At 26.4% G+C, this 20,740-nt stretch overlaps 3 protein-coding genes across 5 annotated transcripts; 2 read left to right on the top strand and 1 right to left on the bottom strand.

The window, feature by feature from the left end:
* Window positions 1–3,265: 3,265 nt before the first annotated feature.
* LOC112686782 (NADH-ubiquinone oxidoreductase 75 kDa subunit, mitochondrial) lies at window positions 3,266–8,301 on the top strand. The gene is made up of 13 exons (XM_025559208.1): window positions 3,266–3,534; window positions 3,601–3,708; window positions 3,793–4,016; window positions 4,079–4,220; window positions 4,325–4,546; window positions 4,611–4,781; window positions 4,839–5,004; window positions 5,059–5,210; window positions 5,325–5,504; window positions 5,576–5,756; window positions 6,601–6,776; window positions 7,814–7,948; window positions 8,011–8,301. Exons 1-13 carry the CDS (start codon window positions 3,379–3,381, stop codon window positions 8,173–8,175), a joined length of 2,178 nt encoding a protein of 725 aa, XP_025414993.1. The 5' UTR covers window positions 3,266–3,378; the 3' UTR covers window positions 8,176–8,301.
* Window positions 8,302–8,367: 66 nt separating this feature from the next.
* On the bottom strand, window positions 8,368–10,670 carry LOC112686793. Its single transcript, XM_025559224.1, has 6 exons — window positions 10,390–10,670; window positions 9,726–10,237; window positions 9,357–9,661; window positions 9,112–9,300; window positions 8,646–8,874; window positions 8,368–8,588 (listed from the first exon to the last, which is right to left on the bottom strand). Exons 1-6 carry the CDS (start codon window positions 10,540–10,542, stop codon window positions 8,525–8,527), a joined length of 1,452 nt encoding a protein of 483 aa, XP_025415009.1. The 5' UTR covers window positions 10,543–10,670; the 3' UTR covers window positions 8,368–8,524.
* Window positions 10,671–14,764: 4,094 nt separating this feature from the next.
* On the top strand, window positions 14,765–20,740 carry LOC112686795 (leucine-rich melanocyte differentiation-associated protein-like). 3 transcript variants are annotated; one of them, XM_025559230.1, is made up of 7 exons: window positions 14,765–14,866; window positions 15,418–15,546; window positions 19,516–19,741; window positions 19,819–19,960; window positions 20,043–20,157; window positions 20,289–20,406; window positions 20,487–20,735. In XM_025559230.1, the coding sequence occupies exons 2-7, from the start codon at window positions 15,493–15,495 to the stop codon at window positions 20,564–20,566; spliced, it is 735 nt and encodes a 244-aa protein (XP_025415015.1). In that variant the 5' UTR covers window positions 14,765–14,866; window positions 15,418–15,492; the 3' UTR covers window positions 20,567–20,735. The 3 variants fall into 3 exon arrangements, with proteins under 3 accessions (XP_025415015.1, XP_025415014.1, XP_025415013.1); XM_025559228.1 differs by lacking the exons at window positions 14,765–14,866; window positions 15,418–15,546 and adding exons at window positions 18,813–18,927; window positions 18,991–19,091 and having other exon boundaries at window positions 20,487–20,740; XM_025559229.1 differs by lacking the exon at window positions 14,765–14,866 and having other exon boundaries at window positions 15,257–15,546.

Here is a 20,740-nt window from a genome sequence, read left to right on the forward strand (position 1 = left end):
GGTATATAACATAAAATATAATTAGAACTACACGGGTACTTATAGCTATAGATAATAGGTAATAAATATTATTATAATAGTTAATTTTTGTCACAAACATATTATACATATATAATATTTTATGTGAAAATATTTATTATTTTGTTCTGTTTTATTTAATCATTCTTTTTTCTTTTTAGTAATTATTTTTAATGATTTAAGCATAAATTTAAAACGGAGCTGGATTTTGCAGGTCTGACCATTGCCAGAGTGACCATAAGCGTAAACACGCCCATGCTTATTACGCTGTTTGAAATAGAACGTTTATGCGTGCTAAGCAAGGCACTTCATACGTTTAGAAATACACTATCTAAAGTGGCATTAATTTTGAAAAAAATTAAATTTTTAGATTTTTCCCTTTAGTTACACTGTAAAACCTACTTTTGTGTCAAATTTCATGTTTCTACTTATACGAGAAGTGTCTTATAATTTTGATGATCAGTGAGTGAGTGAGTCAGTAACAAAATTGCAAATTTTGAAATCCTCCCATTTCAAAATGGTGCAATATTAAGGGCTTATTTTCTTACATCATCCTAAGCTACTCGAAATTAATTTGTGTTTTAAATTTTAAAAGTTTATCTTAAAAAGAAACAGAGATATATGGATTAGAATAACCGGGCGAATTGGTTCATGTAAAGATACATTGACATTGCTGGAACTTGGCCGGCGCACTGCCGTGCGCTCAGATTGTTGATTATGAATTAACATATCTATATGAACTTTTTACTATACATACGAGTTATGTAAAATAACTCGTTTGTAAGTACTATTAGTAAATATTTATAACTAATGATTTTTAACAAATATTGATAAAAAAATGTTTATGTAATTACTATTTGTTCATAGATATATTAATATGTCTATGTATTTAATATTAAATTAAAAAAATGTAAAATAATTGCTGATAAATAATGAATTAAGTCAATAAAAACTCATTAATAACTTAACATATAAATTAATAAAATATTAATAAGTTTATGTCCAACCCTATAAGTACGGTTTAATTAAAAAACATCATAAAAATGATCAATATTAAATTACAATAGGCAATTAACCTTTGTAAAATGGCAGTCAAATATAGTAGTTACACCTAGGGTGAGAAACTCAGAAATTATTATTATTTATTTAAATTTACGAATTTTTAAGCCATGGGTACAATAAAGCGGTCCATCGCAGTGGGACAATTCAGACCACACCATTCACGACGACACGTAGTACAGTTGTACAAAATTACAAAATCCCGCACAAACAGACGTCGATCTATTTTTGTTTTTAATTTAATTTTTTTTTTTTACCTTTTTTTATATAATATTATTAATTATATTTAGAAAAAATGGATGAAGAGACTCAACTTCAATACAGAGTCTATGGCATTCACCAAATTGTTCTCTCGTTGTATTGATGCCATGACTCAGATTCTTCTTAATTTCAAGGGCAAAGAAGAAAAACTAGTTCCTCGTCGGAATTCAACATCTAAAAATTAAAAAAAAAAAAGAAAATAGATACAGGTTATAACAAAAATAAAAGCCGGTGGATAACGGAACATAGGACCTACATACTACATTATCTTAACCATTTCGTCCATCATCAAAAATCCAGGAGGGAACAAGTGGATCGTTGTCTCTCGGCGATCGTTGCCGATAGGTTTATAATTAGTATCTATCATTCCCAGAATTAAATCTCCCGTCCATGAAAGATAAGATTCATTAGCTTCTTAAATAAATGTAATATTTATTTAACTCCTAAAGCCGGATTCACATCGTGCCGTGTCGTGTCTTCTAAGATCATTTTCTCTGATTGGCTGAACCAAATTGTTACATCAAGGTTTACCGTATAATATATCACAAGTTACCTCATTAACCATAAGATACCGTAAAGTTGATTTTATCCAACTTTTGAGCGTGTGGCACGGATATAGATAATATATTATTATTATATTATATTATATTTATTATTTATATTATCTATATCCGTGGCGTGTGGTTACCGATTTTAATAGTAATAATTTAATATCCTATGATAACATTATTTATTAAAACAAAGGGCTCGGAAGGTGTTGTACTTGCATGATTTTATTAGGCTACTCAATTTATTGCTAAGTAACCTTGAAAATATTTTCATGACACTATGAAAAAACTAATGGGAACATTTTAAAAGAAAATTTTAAATTTCAAACTATTTGTTTTATTTTATTTTATCTTATATATTTATACCTAGAAATTATGAATAGCTTAGGATGCCCAGTCTACAAAAAACACGCCGCTTCTTTCCAAAAACAACAAAAAAAGGGAAGACTTTTTGACTATGAAAAACCTAATGGGAACATTTTGAAAGAAAATTTTAAATTTTAAGCTATTTATTTTATTTTATTTTCTTATATATTTATACCTAGAAATTATGTTTAGCTTAGTATAATACAATAACAACATTTGTACTGTTATGTACAAGTATATTTAATAAAATATCTTTATTAATGTACATTTTTGCGTTAAAAAAAAAATTAAATGCATATTTTTGAAGCATATTTGTACTTTTTTAAGCGCATAAGTGCATATATATTCAATACTTCTTAAGTGCATTAAGTTCCGAACCCTAATTATAATATAATACATACTGTCTACTGTATAATTTAATATTCATCAGTTATTATTGAAACTTATGAAAATATTTCTATTATATTAAAATCCTATCTAATAGAAAAACTGCGAAAATATGTAACCAAAATTTGATAGCATCACCATAAGATATATATTGGTATCACACATTTTCAAAGCACACGGTCTGGTAAAATACACGTACGGTGTAGTTTAACCCCGGCTTAAGTAATATGGTGCTGTCTCCTGGACCTCTTTAAAACAGCTATGATTAACAGGGATTAACATGTTTACCTCCAACCCTTAGTTTACGGTAAATTCTTTTTCTTCGCCTTTCTCATTTAATATAAATTAATGATTAAACCTAGCATTTTTTGCGTCGTCAACATATAGCTGAACACCACGTCGACCGCGTGATCGCTGCCCGCCGTTGCAGACCGAGTTTTGTGTGTCGAGGTTATCATAAAACTATTGAAGTGTGGTATATGGTTTAAGTTAACAACTACAAATATTTATCTGGTAACCAGGTATAAAATTATCATATGATTCTTATCAATTGAACTTGGTTTGATTTCTAATAGTTCTATCTCACATTTTAATTTTTCTCTTCGACATAATTTTATCATACAATTATACATGTGTATGTATTTGTATATATATATGAGGTTTTTATACTTATACTAAGTTAAATTGTGTTAGTTTGTGATTTAAAAAAATTCGATTAGTTCGACTTAATTTACCTACAATGTTTCGGACTACGCTTCAGCGTGCTGCACCTTGTATTCGGTTAGTTATTTCATCGGGACAAGTTCGTCCAAACTCTAACACTCCACCATCTAAACTTGAAGTATTTATAGATGACAAAAAAGTTTTTGTAGATCCTGGAACCACTGTATTACAAGTAAATTCAGTTTTCAGTTTTAAAAATGTTTATTACTGAGTATCACCTTTTGTTTTGTTTTTTTAGGCTGCTGCTCTCGCTGGTGTAGAAATACCTAGGTTTTGTTATCATGAACGTTTAGCTGTTGCAGGAAACTGTAGGATGTGTTTAGTTGAAGTTGAAAGATCACCAAAGGTATGGTTTCTTATTAAGTCTTTTTATATTACATTATATCAATATATTATATTCTGATGCATTATTCTCAAAATATTATTTTAGCCAGTTGCAGCATGTGCCATGCCAGTGATGAATGGTTGGAAAATTAAAACAAACTCTGAATTAACACGTAAAGCTCGTGAAGGTGTTATGGAATTTTTACTGATGAACCATCCTCTTGATTGCCCTATTTGTGATCAAGGAGGTGAATGTGATTTACAAGACCAGAGTATGGCATTTGGTAGTGATAGATCTCGTTTTGTTGATATTGATTTTAGTGGAAAAAGGTACTTTATTTTCAATGTTTTAATAAATAATAATAATGATAATAATTAGAAATACATTTTAGGGCTGTTGAAGATAAAGATATTGGTCCCCTTGTTAAAACTATAATGACACGTTGTATACATTGTACAAGATGTATTCGTTTCGCTTCAGAAGTAGCTGGTGTTGACGATCTAGGTACAACTGGCCGTGGTTCAGATATGCAGGTATTGAATCTTGCTATTAAATATTATTGAATCGTATGGAATACAATATTAGGTTTTATTGAATTAATAATATATTATTTATCTTGTTTGTTTTTAATTGTTAGGTTGGAACTTATATAGAGAAAATGTTTTTATCTGAACTAAGTGGCAATGTGATTGATTTGTGTCCTGTTGGAGCATTAACCAGTAAACCATATTCATTTACTGCACGTCCATGGGAGACTAGAAAAACTGATAGTATAGATGTTTTGGATGCATTAGGAAGCAATATTGTTGTTTCTACAAGAGCTGGAGATGTGATGAGAATATTACCCCGATTAAATGAAGTATTTTTTAAATAATGATATTTTTGTATTTTTAACTTTATTTGTGTAACTTTTATTTTAATAGGATGTAAATGAAGAATGGTTATCAGATAAATCGCGTTTTTCATATGATGGACTTAAACGTCAACGGCTAGTTACTCCATTAATCAAGGATAAACAAGGAAATTTAGTACCAGTTGGATGGGAAGATGCATTAGTAGCAACATCTAGAGCATTGATTAATGCAAAAGGAGATGTAAGAATTTTAATTAAATCAATTAATTTAATTAACTAATTTTTTATGTTGTTTTAGATTGTAGGTGTGACTGGTGGTTTATCAGATGCTGAATCCATGATAGCATTTAAAGATTTACTTAATAGTTTAGGAAGTGAAGAACTATATACAGAAGAACCTTTCCCAATGACTGGTTCTGGTACCGATTTTAGGTCTTCATACCTCTTAAATAGCAGCATATCCGGTAAGTTAAAGGTTTTAAAAATAATTTTAAAATTTAATATATATTTAATTATAGGATTGGAACAAGCTGATTTGGTACTTTTAATTGGCACTAACCCACGTTTTGAAGCCCCGTTGTTAAATACACGTATTCGTAAATCATATGTACACAATGATCTTGAAATAGCTCTATTGGGACCTAAAGTTGACTTGTCGTATGACTATGACGTAAGTCATATTTTAAATTTGTTTATTCTTTAATACAAACAAATGAAAGCAGTTAGTTTTACAGATATATATTTCTTCTTTTTTAAAACTATGTCTTATTATTTTTACATTTAGTATTTAGGTGAATCCCCAGCAACCCTTAAAGATTTAGCAGAAAAAAGACATCCGTTCTTTGCTAAACTTTCTAAAGCTAAGCGTCCAGTCATAATTTTAGGGGCTCAACAATTTGAACAAAAAGATGGTGCTGTACTTCTAGCCCAGGCACAGCAGCTTTCTCAAGAATTATCAAAAAACGTAATGAATTTTTCTATTTAATATAATTTTTTCATTGCTATTTGTATTATAGTAAAATTAAATAAATTTAGGCTGAAAAAGGATGGAGAATTTTAAATGTATTGCAACAAGTTGCTGGACAAGTAGCTGCATTAGACCTGGGTTATAAACCAAATTTTAATTTATGTGCTCCAAAAGTTCTCTATTTATTAGGGGCTGACAATGAAACATTAACAAAAAGCAAACCTACTGGAACTCTGGTTATATATCAAGGTAATAGGAAAATATTTTAACAAATTAGTATCACTTATGGTATCTTTATATGTTGTATATTTATGGTTGTAATTATTTTTCTATGGATTTCAATTGTTAGTAAATAATATAATATGTTATTGAATTTAGCTGGTGAACTTGACTAGTTAATTTAATCTTAAACAAAATCTTAATGTGATAATTGAATCATTCATTTTAAACATTAGACTAGTGAAAATAAAACAGGTTTTAAACCGGATTTTTAGGTTTTTTTTTTTTGTTTTATTTAACAGTCTTAAATAAAATTTAAATAAAATGGTATTTGAGTATACATGTATAATAATAAAAGATTAATATTTTACTACTTGTTCATTATTTTATAATGAAGCAATAATTATTCTTGAAATATAGATTGCAAAATATTATGTATCTCACTTAGAAATAATGGTTCCAAAGTTGTAAAAAAAAAAAAATAATCAAGACACTTTTTGTACAAACATTTTTACTAAAATAGACAAAAATAAAATAAATGAGAACATAATAGTTTTTGTAGGAAAAATTATTTACATAAGCATAGTTATAGATTGTATATTACGTATTAAAATAAAAAAAAATAAACATAAGCATAGTATTCAGGTTATACATAATTTCTCTAAAAATCATTCATAATAGTTTTAAAGCTTTTAAATAATTATCTAATAAAGTTAAAAAAGTACCTTTTTAAATGGTAAATTACTAAAATAATAAAAATAATTAATAAAACCGTAATCAACTGGATACCCTAAACTATACCTTTAATAATACAAAATAGATCTTGAAATATGTATTTAAATATTATTGAATTAATTTGTTAATATAAATTTAGGACATCATGGAGATGCTGGAGCAGCAATTGCTGATATTGTACTCCCAGGAGCTGCTTATACAGAAAAACAAGCAACCTATGTCAATACTGAAGGTCGTGCACAACAAACCTTGATGGCTGTACAACCACCAGGAATGGCACGTTCAGACTGGAAAATTATCAGAGCAATTTCTGAAGTAAGAATAAATACTTAAAATAAATACATATGTATTTATTGCACCTTACTTGGAAACCACAAATTTAAAATAAAACTGGCTCATAATAAACTAATAATATAATAATATTCACCTATTTCACCCTCTCTTAAATTCAATCTTAAACTTAAATACAGCACAATGATATGACTTGTCTGGCATGCAAATTTGGGGTCCAGTTATACCCTCAACCATTTGCCCTATTCAATTCTACCAGAACATACCACTCTAAATTATTTCTAGTGCTCCATAGTGTAATGATTGTTACATATTATTAATGTCTACTCATGTAATATGGATATTGCTGAGTAGAAATAACGTTAATTTACATGTTTACGATATTACATTAAGTCGCGGCAGTACTGCCACGACGTTCTTCTGATGTAGCTGAACTCCATATTGTCTTGATGTAGTCCATAGTCCGTAAGTCTTATTTATATATGTATATTAAATAATAATAACTAAACTAAATCAATCTACATTTATTTGTAATATCAAGATCTTTCCTTTTATGCTCTCGAGATACGGTATAATATATTCACAAGGACTAGAAAATCTTTCCTGAAATCATATATTTTACTGGTCATCCCCGACCACGTTACAATATTATATGACTAATTTAATTATAACTATTTTAATATTAACTAATTATTCACTATATAAATACTTGAAAATTAAAAATGTCACAAAATTAAAGAAATGCATTACAACCAATTATATGGTCAAACCCAAATTAAATACTTCTCATCCAAATATGGCAACAGCATAAAAACCCAATAATTCTCCTCGCAAACTAACTGAATTGGAATTAAATTTACTTGTGTAATTCAACAGGCAATGTAATTAATATTTGAAGGTGTTACCTCTGGATGACTTGTTCAAAATAATTTTTTATGGAACCTTTATCTATATATATACATGTATATTGATATCTTATTTACTTAATGTACAAAAAAAAAATTAAAGTTGTTTTATATTTATGATAAAAAAAAAAAATGTACATTTGTTTGTTATTCCAGTTCGTGGGTGTAAAACTTCCTTATGATACTTTAAATGAGGTACGTGACCGTTTAACTGATGTTTGTCCAAGCATGACTAGGTATGGAGATCTAGAACAAGCAAACTATTTGGCACAGGCTGCAGATTTAGCTAAAGTAACTAAATACATCCTTTATTTTAATATTATTTTTATTTAAATCATTTTTTTTTTTTTTAGGATTTATCTGCCCAATCTGCTACTAAACCATTAAATGTGAAACAAATTGCATTGGAAGATTTCTATATGACAGATCCCATAAGTAGATCTTCACCCACAATGGCTAAATGCATACAAGCAGTTAGGAAACAAAAAGAATCGAAATATTATGAAAGTGCAGTTTAAAAAAAATGAGCTTACATAATTTTGACACCTTTTATGTAAGCAAGCATATTGAGATAATAATTTTAGAATATAGAATATTATACATTTTGAAATTTTAGCTATGCTAAATATATTTATAAAGAAAAATGCTGGTAAATATATTTTATCATCTGAAATTTTATTTATGTTGATAAAATACTTCAATTTAAACATAATGGTACAATAATTATTATTTAATATTAACAGTAAATTCACTAATAATGATATAATTTAGTTTTGATTATAGTAAATGCACAACAAGAATTAATTGAATAATTATTATTGATTAAAAAACATAGAATACAATTTTCCTATTCATAGAACGCCGTTTTTAAATATCTCTCCAAGCCATAACAATTTTTTGGAATGGAACAAATTGACCATTATTAATTCCACTGAAAAGTTAAAATATATTAATTGAATGTTTGAAATAAAATGTTTTTTTTACTTACCATTCAAAATATCTTATCCCATTTAATGATCCATCACAGTCTCCAATTTTATGATCAAATTGAACTCCTACTAGTGGCTCAGTGTTATTAGCCACATGACCTATGTATCGTAATCGTCCGCCTACTACTTTACCAAAGTTAGTTATCACTTTGACTAAAGCATTCAGTTGAAGATCATAAATGGATTTAGGCAAATAAGGTTTACCATGCATAGACATTGAACAACATTCTAAAAAAATATATACTTTTATACTTTTCGCTAAATATAAACACTGAAGATGAAATTAAGATTTAAATTAAAGATTTTAGCTCAGAATTTATAAAAATTATAAATTATTAAGAAAATAACAGACAAAATAATTAACTAAAAATAATATTTTAAAACAAAAATTTTTAAATAGCTATGAAGAAACTATGAAAATATTTATCAATATTGAAGATAAATAATGAAAAATAATTCTCTAACCTATATTATTGTGATACGGTTCTGAATAACGTCTGTGCTTTTTGCATTCCTTTACATATGTAGGGCATCCAGTGATAAGAGAATCTATTGCATTACGTACAGTACATTCAGATTCTTCTATAAGTGAATCAGTTGAATCACCTTCAGATTTTCTTAAATCTGGCATCGATAAACGCACTTTACCCAATTCTAAATAATTTTTCATTATTAAACTTCTATTTAATTCTTTTAAATAGTAATCTGACCTTTAAATGATACTCTATTTTTTATTTTTTTTGGTATTTCATCTTCTGCTTTTAATGTAGCAGTAGATGAATATTTTACATCTTGTAAGGATGCACATGGTTCACATGGTACACTAGCTGAACGTCTACATTTAGTAGGTGAAGATGGTACAGATGACCATGAAGCATTATGGCGTGCTTCCAATGACATTACTGATGGTCTTACTTGGCATCGGTAACATGATGAATGTACTGAAAATACTGAACCAAAATCATACCGTGAAGATGATGAACCAACTGAATAATAACCAGGACTTCTTGGAAATCTATAAAAGAAAAACAATAAATTATTAAGGAAATAATAAATTTATTCTTTAATAAAATATTTACTTAGATCTTGATGGTTCACGACTAATTGGTCCAGGTTGTCTACATAAATGGTCTACACTTCTTGATAACTCAGGTACCATACTTGTAAAATTAATATCTGACAACATAACCCTTCTTGATTCTGTTGTTTTTTTGGACACACGCAAACATTGTTTTCTTGTATTTTTATCTGCTGGTACAATAAATTTTGATGGTAGTGTTGTGTTTGGTGATGTAGTTTTTGTTTGATTAATTAAAAATCCTTCAGAACGCCATTGCAAAGGTAAAGCTGTAATATCTGTTTGTGCTTCAACTTCTTGTGTTTTTAGAGTAATATCTTTTAAAATTGGCCTTAAAGGGCTAAGATATTTCGTATTGGTCATTTCTTTGGAATTTGCTCCACACTTTGAAATATCTGTCTCCAATACATTATCGAAAGAAACAAGATCTTCATTGGGTGACACATTTACAGTGTCATCTGTTGTAAATATTAACTCAATTTCATCAGTTTCTTCAGAATTTTGACATACAATCTAAATGATACATTAAAATGCTGTAACTTGTGTGATAATTTAAAAAAAGAAAAAAAATTTAAATTTCATTCATCTTAGATTTTAAATATTTGGGTAAGCTAAAGGATTGTGCTCTATTCACAATTGGTAAACAAAATTGAGTAAATGTCTACCTTTTTATCATCCATGGCGCTACAGGATTTCCTGACTAATTCCAGTTCAGCTTTTGATCGTTCAAGAGCTGTTCTCAATGCTATTACTGTCTTATGTAATGACCGCACTGTGTCCAGATCAAAAAGACTTCCATCCTCACCGTCAGTAGCCATTTACACAATCTATTCATTATTAATACCGTAGTAACATAATATTACATTCTCATAACAAATAAAGGAAAATTATACTCCACGCTACTAACAATATGGGTCTGCGACGCATGACCGAAGTATTGATTTAATTTTAGCCATACACTCATACAACGACGTCACGGAGATCATATAGTACTGTTTTTATTCCATGATTTTAAAACACCATTCCGAATATGACAATAATCCTTAAAAATTCACAATAACAAATACTAGATGAATTAGCCCAAAAGTTTTCTAAAAACCTTTAATGTGCGATTAAATGTAACTGACGACTGTACCTACCTACCTCGTACAGTAATTTAGATTAGTTATTAATAGGGCAGAAAACTTGTAATTCTAAACAGCACTAAGTATGTAAGCACTCATACAATTAAACACCCTGTAATATGTACTAAAAATATGCACTTATATTTTTTTTAATGTGATTTATTAAAAAAAATATATAAATTATTTAAATTTGGGTAACATTAAATCGTTTTCACATTCTACTTTAACGTCACAATAATTACAGTATACTGTAAGTACACTACCTATCCTATAGTGTCCTGCAGAATTATACCGTTAGTCAAAAAAATATCGATACCAAATTTCGATAAATAACTGCATAAAATACTGCTAATCAATCGGCATTTTAATATTAAAACAGCACGCAAAGACGAAAATCTAACATGAATTACGAATAGACGCACATACAGAGATTGCATATAGCCAAGACTAAATTACTGAAATATTAAATTATTAACGAACGATTGACAAGGCAGTGTAATGACAATTTTTGGTGTCATTTGTGCGTCCTATCGGGAATTGTATGATTTAGACAACATGTTTACTGATTATAAACTAAAATCGCCAACATTCGAGACGTATTTATTAAGATAAACATTCGTCTGCAATTCATCAACAACCTTATTGCATGATCAAAATTTAAAATTATTTTTATCTCTACAATATTGTGATCGTATATTAGATGAAATAAAAACATAAACAGAAAAGTGTTGATAAAATGATAATTTATTTAAATTATACTTACTTAATATAATATTATTTACTGAAAGGAAGCAATATGCACTAAAAACAAAAAATAATCATAATAGGCATTTATATAAAAAATAAAATGTTAAGACTACTCGTAGCTTTATGGAAGCATGAAACGACATTTCAGAAATGTATTTGATTCGTACTCTGCTGTTTTTGTGATTTTGCAAAACAAATATGCAAATATTGCAAATTCTCTGCCATAGTTTATTACTTTATGGAGTATTCACTGAGCAGGGAGTTGAATACTTTCCGGAGCGTGGCGACAGGATTATTTGTAAGAAAAAAAAATACATTTTTGGTATTTACCCACCCTTTAAAAATTGATAATGTCCTTCTATTTATATTTATTAGAACGTCTTAATTTTTGCAAATTAGTAATAAACATTTCTGTTTACTGAACAATTGGTACCTTTTTTTTCTGTTTGAGCAGATACTGTTTTCACATTAGTACCGCTTGGCCCCAACCGGATACCTGACCTAGTTTACTATGCCTAATAAAAATTATAGCACAAAAAAATGTTATTAAATGGCCGGTATAAAAATAAAAATTTACGGCAGATTCGTTCAGCGTAGTAGGGGATACCCACCAACCCTTTAATATTTGATACAGGCATTCGTCGGTTTTGGACCCCTCTTCGCCACGCCACTGGATACATTGGTACGCCATATAATAGGACGTTTTGGAATTAGGCCACAATTCACTTTTTTTTAAAAAGTTATACGGTAATTGGACCACTAAAATTTTACATTTTTTTTCTTCAAATCCATCAATTACGGTTTTAATAAATTGAAAATATTCACAGAAGTATACTGTAATTTCTATCCAAGTTTTCAACGTGTCAGTATTAGTAAAGGAATAGTTGAACCAATAAATTTAAACTCCAAAAGGTGCTTAAAAGAAAAATGTCTTTACATTTAAAATTTGTAATAAATAAAAACCCTATATAACATAAGGTAAGATTCGTACGACATTTTTATTTATTATTTATAAATTATTTATCAAATTGGTTTATATAATAAAAGCATTCCCAATAAATTCGCGTAAACCCGTGTATCACATGTTATTTTATAAGTACACGCACTTATGTCCAAGATTACGACTACTTCATGGTAAAATTTAATTTGAAGTATTTGACAATAATAAACGGTGTTAGGGTTCATACTTGCTAATTTTACTCCGGGGCCCCGATTTTTCATAGTAAATCGTGAATTAACTACAGATTTTTGCTCGACTTTTTGTTAACTGTGGGGTTCCATGAAGCGCAGGAGCCTGTGCCACTGCACAGCAGTGGCGGTTTTGGCGCCTCAAGGCTTAATCATTTTGCTCCTCTCCTATCACTCTACTATGGAACCAACAATATTTGGTTTAAACCATTCTCTTCAAATTTTATTCAGTTTTTTTATCAAAAAAAAAATAAAATAAAATATAAAATCTTTAAAATAGAAAACTTCTAAAAATTAAATATTTCATGTCTATTATTTTACTTCAGATACCATTATTACCAGTACGAATAAAAAATGCTTATATAGTCACATAATGGAAATATAAATAGCCGGATTTGAAAATATCTATACTCAGATAGTCGGATGTTCCCAATGACTACATTGGTACTAATAAGTTATTAATAATAACTAGTAACTAACTGTAATTATTTTATTACAAAAGAAATATTTTCAAATTGTAATAATAATTGTAATATTCTTACTATAGCTTGTAGATACGCATCATACAATGTACATATTAATATATTATTATAACTTTTTAAAATTATTTTTATTCGTGTTTGTATGACAAATATAAAAATAATATACTAAAATAAATATAACTAATAAGTCAATAATAACACTTAAGTCTATAAAAAAAGCCACCCTCTCAAAAAAGTCGCCCTAGGCTATAAACATTTTAACCTGCCCCCTAATCCACCACTGCCGCACAGCTGGCACACTCCTAACTCCGCCAATGTCATACTTTGTATATAATATCTATATGTAACAATGTTACATTATTTTATATATAACTAAACTGTACTACTGGGTTTCGGCTCATTTTTATGAACTTTCAAAATAATTAATTTGAATAAAATATTATTGTTATTATTGTTACTCTAAAAATACTAATAAACTAATTTGTAATATTAATAAAATAAATACAAATACTACCAAAGAACAATCCAACAGTAAGTCAATGGGCCACCACCTAAAAATAAAAATTACTGCTTAATACATGTGTAATCAACCATATCCAGTTGAAGTCAAGTGAAGATAACCCGAAAAAAGTAAACTTTTTTATCTTAAGCTTACTTTTATACACGAAGTTGTACATCTCAGTGACAGAGTTCTTGGTGAACAATAACTGACTCCCAATCAGTTGACTCTCATGTCTCATTATCCAATAATATGACTACATTTACACTACTCATCATCTAACCATCACATGACTAACTATATTTTTATAGCTTATAACACTAGCTAAATGATTCTTCATCTTACAATACTATTTCTAACTCATCAGAACAAACTTCCAATCATGATGCCCCTGGTATTCTAATAATTGATTGATCCTTTTTTTTTTATTTCACAGCTACCAATACAACATTAGTACTTCCTTTTCATCGGACGACTTTGTTAAAACCAATTAAATCTAATTATAATAATATTCAATACAAATATGTTTATAAAATGTGTTTCATAAAACTAGCGCCTGTCCGTGGCTCGTCTGAAACAACTTTCTTTCAGTGTACCCGAGGGCACATTCAACATTCCTAAATTATAATTAAACAATGTAGGTAGATTTGAATGTAGGTAGATAGTCCTTCAATAATTCAATTAAATTTAATCTCAAATTTGAATGTGAATAGGTATGGACTAACTCATTTAGGTAATATATTACATAGGTATTCATAATCAAAACATCTTATAACCAATTATATATACTGCGATAATAAATTAATTATTTATGTATGGCCAAAGTCCCAAAAATATCATTATGTAACTTTAATGAAAAAAAAAAAAATTGTTCATTTATTCATTATTAGGTAGATGTTATTATATTATTCATTAATAAGTATGAAAAAATAAAAATAATAACAAAACGTTGTATGTTTTTATTTAATACTTAGTTTTTATGTTATTAGTTCTCAATGTGTGACTTAGACAATTGACATATGATACACGGGCGAATAAATTATTAATGTGTAATTTGTAATGCGTAAACAATGTTTATGTTCATATACATGAATACATACAGGTATTGAATAAATAAATAAAACAATTCTCATCAATACGTTATATTTTAATTAAAAAATTTCCTTTAAATCATGTATGCAACTATTTTAGTATTCCTAATTTTGTTATTAGTTAAATTTAAATAAGTAATACTTAAATCATCGACTTGATAATTTGGTAGTTATGTCTATTTCTGTCATAGGGTTAAAACAATGGTTATGGATTCTAAATATTATGTCGAATTATTATAAATTATAATGATAGTTTAATGTTATGTGGTATTTTTTAGTCAACTAATTATCAGTTGGTACGCTTAGTTTTTATCATATACTTTAATAATTTTGTAAGACAGTTTAAAATCCGATTGTGATTACTTATTATATTTGTAAACATTTACTTATGTATTTAACAGTTTAATTGTATAGTGTATTAATTATTTTTAACACTATACATCCGTATTACAATAAAATAAGATAAAACCATAATTCCTGTTAGCCTTATTTACAATTGTGAATCATTTTTCGATCGGTGTTAATATTTTATTTTATTGATATAATTACAAAATAATTTCAGATTGCCTGAAGACATTTTGTATCTGATACTTTTTTTTTGTACATAAGTATCAAATATCAATTACAAAAAACAGGGATGGACCAAGAAAACATAACAGATTCACGAATAATTAATTTTCAAAATAACCGGGTAATAATTAATTATTATTTTTTTTTAAAAAAATATAATAATTTTAGAATAGTATAATCTTGTTATGTGTTATTAATTTAATTTATTAATTTTAAGTGTTTTGTATCACAACAATATATAATTCACAGAATAATATTAAATATAGCATAAAATGGTTGTGAAATTTATATAATTTTTTTTTTTTCTTAAGATATTGCCATCAAAATTAAAGTTAGGTTACTTATAATTTTTAACGTAAGAATATGGTACCTATATGTAGGTACTCTTATGTTTGTCTTGATTATATTTTATTTGTCATATTATTTACAAAGAAAATGTTCTTAATTTGAATTATAATTTTTTATTTTCTTGATATTATTTTGTTGTTGTGAAGTTTGAGTAATTGAAAAAAATGGTTTTATTTTTATTAGCAAATGGTTATATTTTATTGACTAAAAATAAGTTTTTCGTTTTTTATGGATTAAAAATTATAGTTAAACTTACCATAGCTATTTTAGACGGTTTAAAAATCAGAAAATTTGACGAAGTTACTTTCACAAATATTGAAAATTATTTTGTTTATCTTTAGTTATGTCTTATGCTAAAAACTGATTATATTAAATAAGTACTTAATTTTATGTATGAAGGATTTTAATTTTAATACAAGTATATAAAATATATTGCAATGTTAAAATTGAAAAGTTAGTCATTATTAGGGTGCGGATTTTTATGTAATAAAAAAGTCAAAATATGTAAATATTTATGTTCTAATTTTTGCTAAAATATGTATTAAAAAACGTAAAATATTGAACAAAAAAATCAATATTTTCCATTAATTTTTAATTATTAAATTATAATTATTCATTTAATCATCTTCATTGTTGTCTTCTTCGGAACAATGCGATATGATGTGCATTTAAAGATTTTCAAATTTTAATGTATGGCTGTTAGATTTCAAAGTCGACTTGTAGCGGCTGAGGCTGCATTCGACTTCAACCGAGGTTAATGGGGCATATTTCATACCACATATATCGGATGGAGTTACTTCAATATAATTTGACATATTTTCATTTATATTAATAAGATTATATCTAATAATTTTAATTTTTTTGTAAACCAATGTATTACCCAGTACGTAGTTTAATTAATTTTTATTATAACTCTAGATTCTCCTTGAACTTAATTTCATTGAATTTTTGCATTTTCCACTATCGCGAAACTTTCAATTATTGTTAGATTCAATGATTCTAATATTTTATTATTATAACCAAAAAAAAAAAATTTTTTGGAAATACATGTTTCATTATTTTGCAAGTTATTAATTTACATAATATCAGAAGTAATAGCAATTGTAGTATCTGAATCAAAATTTGAAATATCTTCTTTCATTTAATTCCAATATAATAATTGTAAATTAAATAAAAACTGTATTTTAATGGTATGAAAATGTGAAATATTTACAAAATATTTAAATATTAATGAAATATTTAAAAATATGTATTTACATCAAAATATGTGAAAATATGTAAAATAAAAAAGGTCTCATATAATTCAGAGTGTTATGTAATGTGCTTATTTTTAATTAGAATTGAGAAATTTACATTCAATAAATATATGTAATTACTAGGGCTCAGATTTCAGTGCATTTGCATCTTTTTTTTGGGATGTCTTATGCAATGCTTTCCAAGCTATAAATTCGTTTCAGGTACTACGTGTTCTACCTGCAAACATTTTTTGCATTTTTTTGCATTTTTAGCGGATTTTATACTTTTTAGAGCATTTTTGACGTTTTTAATACATTTTTTTTATATTTTAGGACATTTTTGACCTATTTCTTGTATTATGACTAACTTCAGTTGATGTTGAGAGGTCATTTTCAGTATATAAAAACTTATTGGCAAACAACCATTAATCATTCAAATTCCAAAACTTAAAAGAAATACTAATTGTACAGTGCAATTTAAATATGTAATTTAATTTTTAATTCAATTTTTGATTGTAATTTTATTTTTATTTTTTGTAGTATAATTATAATTGTAAATAAAATTTCATTTTTTACTCATTTTTTAATAATAATTTAAATTTATTTAATAAATGATGCATTTTTTGATATTTTTAGGAAATTTTATAGATATTTTTAGGGCATTTAAATCCGAGCCCTAGTAATTACATAAAAATCCGCGCCCTAGTCATTATTTATGTAAATATCCACTTTTACTCTGGATACATTTTTGAAAATAATAATTTATCTTATAATTTAAAATTTATATAATCAACACAATGTATAATAAACATTAAAGCATTTCAGTATCTAACCAATTTTTTATTTTAAAATTATTCTGTCCATTTATTTTATTTACATTTAACTAAGTTACAATAAAGTTTATTGGTAAAGTATTATAATTTATATAATTTAAAAGTGCCAATTTGATAATTTTGATAATCAAGTTTTTAATTAAATTGTTAAATTTATTTATTTATTTATTTAAATAAAACTATAAAATAATTTCAATTAAGCAAATAATCAGTTGTTGTAAAAAATAATTATTTCTACTCGTAATTAATTGAATAAATAGTATTTAAATGTACTATTTGTTTAAAATTTTTTATATTAAAGTTATCAAGTATTTTTATTTTCTCATTATCAGCATTGTGTTAGTAAGGTAACAAGGCAATATTAAATCTTTTTTAAAAAAACCGGTATGTAACAGTATTAATATTTCATCATATTAATTAAAAATATAAAATATTTTTCTTCGTGTTACATTAGTTAATACCTATCGCACTTATAAGAGTTTATTTTTGTCCAAGAAGCCTTTCTACTAAACAAAAAAATCCAGCTGTAAATGTGCCTAGAATATTAGGTTTATGTTATTATGATATAGAATAAAAGTATAATTTTAATTTGGTTAGGGTCAGGAAAGGTAAAGATTAGGCTCTTGACCGGGTCATTCCTGGATATTTCAACGAACAATTATTAAATAAATAAACTATAAACAAAAGAAAATGATTTAAAATATATGTTTAATGTATATGATAATTCTTTATTAATATTATTATTATTAATTTTAAATTTCACCGCTTATATTATCATATGTTTTTATAAAACCACTAAGTTAATTATGTTGATTTACAAACTGTTTATTGATTTTTAAAATATGTGATTATATGTCCTATTACAGTATCTTAAATTTTTTACACTTGAAAGGGTTCATAAAAACATTTATTATGAAACCTTTTTGTTAACAACAAATTGAATTTTGTGGTCACTATATTTTAAATGTAACTTACTTTTCGTGTAAATGGAATTCCTCAAGTTTCTCCTTTTTTCTCCAGAACGATGTACATTTTCATATTCTTTAACTGTTACAACACTGCATGATACTAAAATTTTATCAAGAAGTAAGAACAAAATTATTTAACATATCTTGTTAGTGAAAATTGGATTTTCCTTATAATACTTAGGTGGAGATATTCATGATGAAAAATCAAATGAAGATAAATCATGCAATTATTCCCATTTGTATTATGCAGTTTATAGTGATTCTGTATTGTCTAAATCTCAGGTAACATTGATGATAAAATCATTTTTTAAATGTAGGAAGATATTTTTTACCAGAAAAAACATACCAATTAGCATACCGACTTATTGATTTAAATATTATGGCTAGTTATTGTTTAACAATAAATTTCATTAATTTTAATTAATTTGTATATCATTACTTGTGTTAATGTTTGACTTCAAGTATATTATAGATTCTATAACCATTACACTTTAAATAAATGTAACTTATTTTATTTATTATTTATTTTTTATTTTATTATTTTTTTTCATACTATAATATTCTTATACATGTTTATTAAGTTTGTAAGTATTATATATATAAGTTCAAGATTATTAAATTTGGTTTATTTTCTATAAAATATTTGTATGAAGTATGCCTAAATATATGATTCAATTTTAACATTTAAATTATGATTGTGTTTCAGTTATGTTATGTTGGCCAAGAAGTTACATGTATTCCAGAAATACTTGGGAAAATGTATGGATCTAAAGTCAAGTCTTTGGATTTAAGCTTTAATAATTTGACAACTTTAAATCATTCAGAGCTATTTTCTGATTTAGAAGAATTTGTCTTGGATAATAACAATCTTAATGATAATATTAAATTACCACGTTTACCAAATTTACAAATACTTTCAATGAATAATAATAATAATGTAATATTTTAATAAATTAATACGTAGTATTTATACTTCTGTATATTACCACTAAAACTATAATTATTGTACATATAACAGATTTAGAAAACTTAGTAACTCAAATAAAATATTGTATGCCATCTTTGAGATTTCTTAGCTTACTTGGAAATAAAGCTTGCCCAACACAACTGATAGATTTTGAAAAAGATGAGAATGATTATAAAAGATATAGGTTATACAATTATTTTTTTATTTAAAATGAAATGAGTAACATAAAAATTTAATTTTGTTCTTCATATTTATTTTAATTTTAGGTATTCTGTTTTATATTATTTACCAGAGTTGAGATTTCTTGATTCAAGACCAGTTACTAATGAAGAATTAGATGCTGCAATGACTAAAGGCGAATATACCAAAATCATTCGTCCGGTAAATATTGTTATAGAATTAAATTTTACTAATTGTTAATTTTTATGTTAGAAATAATATTTATGCACCAATTAAGGTTTTTTGGATAAATAAAAAATGAAATCATAAATTAATTTTTTTTTCATTTTTAGAAACGTTTAAACGAACCACTTGACTGGAGATCAACTTGTGGATCCCAATCTAATGGAAATATATCAAATATTTTCTCACCACTTTCTGCTATTCCAACACAAGAAATACATCATCAAGGTATATTATTATGAAGATATTTAAGTAAATTAGTATATTCTAATTAGTTTTAACTAATATTTATTTTATATTTGAATTAGCTGCTTATGGTCGACGTCGATTCCGTTATACTGGAAAACAATCTGAGGGTAATCGTTTTATTTTAAATAGAGATTTATAAATTTTTGTTGCTCCATTTAACATAGCTGAGGAAACTAAGTTATAAACAAGGTATTATTATTTGCAATTAATTCAAACTACTTCAATTTTTATTTTATTTATATATTTTAATACTGTGTTATTGACTTATAAGCCATTTTAAACTATGGTTATTTTACTTTCAAAGAATATATAT

Source organism: Sipha flava, unplaced genomic scaffold (genome assembly GCF_003268045.1).
Source record: "Sipha flava isolate LNK unplaced genomic scaffold, YSA_version1 324_pilon_pilon, whole genome shotgun sequence".
In the NCBI taxonomy this organism is placed as follows: Eukaryota; Metazoa; Arthropoda; class Insecta; order Hemiptera; family Aphididae; genus Sipha; species Sipha flava.

Excerpts from the sequence above, each read along its gene's own strand:
- LOC112686793 (XM_025559224.1), bottom strand. The coding sequence starts at position 10,542 with ATGGCTACTGACGGTGAGGATGGAAGTCTTTTTGATCTGGACACAGTG. Across the intron at positions 10,238-10,389 it reads GCGCCATGGATGATAAAAAG|ATTGTATGTCAAAATTCTGA; the intron begins GTAGACATTTAC and ends TGTATCATTTAG. Across the intron at positions 8,875-9,111 it reads ACCGTATCACAATAATATAG|AATGTTGTTCAATGTCTATG; the intron begins GTTAGAGAATTA and ends ATATTTTTTTAG.
- LOC112686795 (XM_025559228.1), top strand. The coding sequence starts at position 18,828 with ATGGAATTCCTCAAGTTTCTCCTTTTTTCTCCAGAACGATGTACATTT. Across the intron at positions 19,092-19,515 it reads CTGTATTGTCTAAATCTCAG|TTATGTTATGTTGGCCAAGA; the intron begins GTAACATTGATG and ends ATTGTGTTTCAG. Across the intron at positions 20,407-20,486 it reads ACAAGAAATACATCATCAAG|CTGCTTATGGTCGACGTCGA; the intron begins GTATATTATTAT and ends TATTTGAATTAG.
- LOC112686782 (XM_025559208.1), top strand. The coding sequence starts at position 3,379 with ATGTTTCGGACTACGCTTCAGCGTGCTGCACCTTGTATTCGGTTAGTT. Across the intron at positions 4,221-4,324 it reads GCCGTGGTTCAGATATGCAG|GTTGGAACTTATATAGAGAA; the intron begins GTATTGAATCTT and ends TTTAATTGTTAG. Across the intron at positions 5,757-6,600 it reads AACTCTGGTTATATATCAAG|GACATCATGGAGATGCTGGA; the intron begins GTAATAGGAAAA and ends ATATAAATTTAG.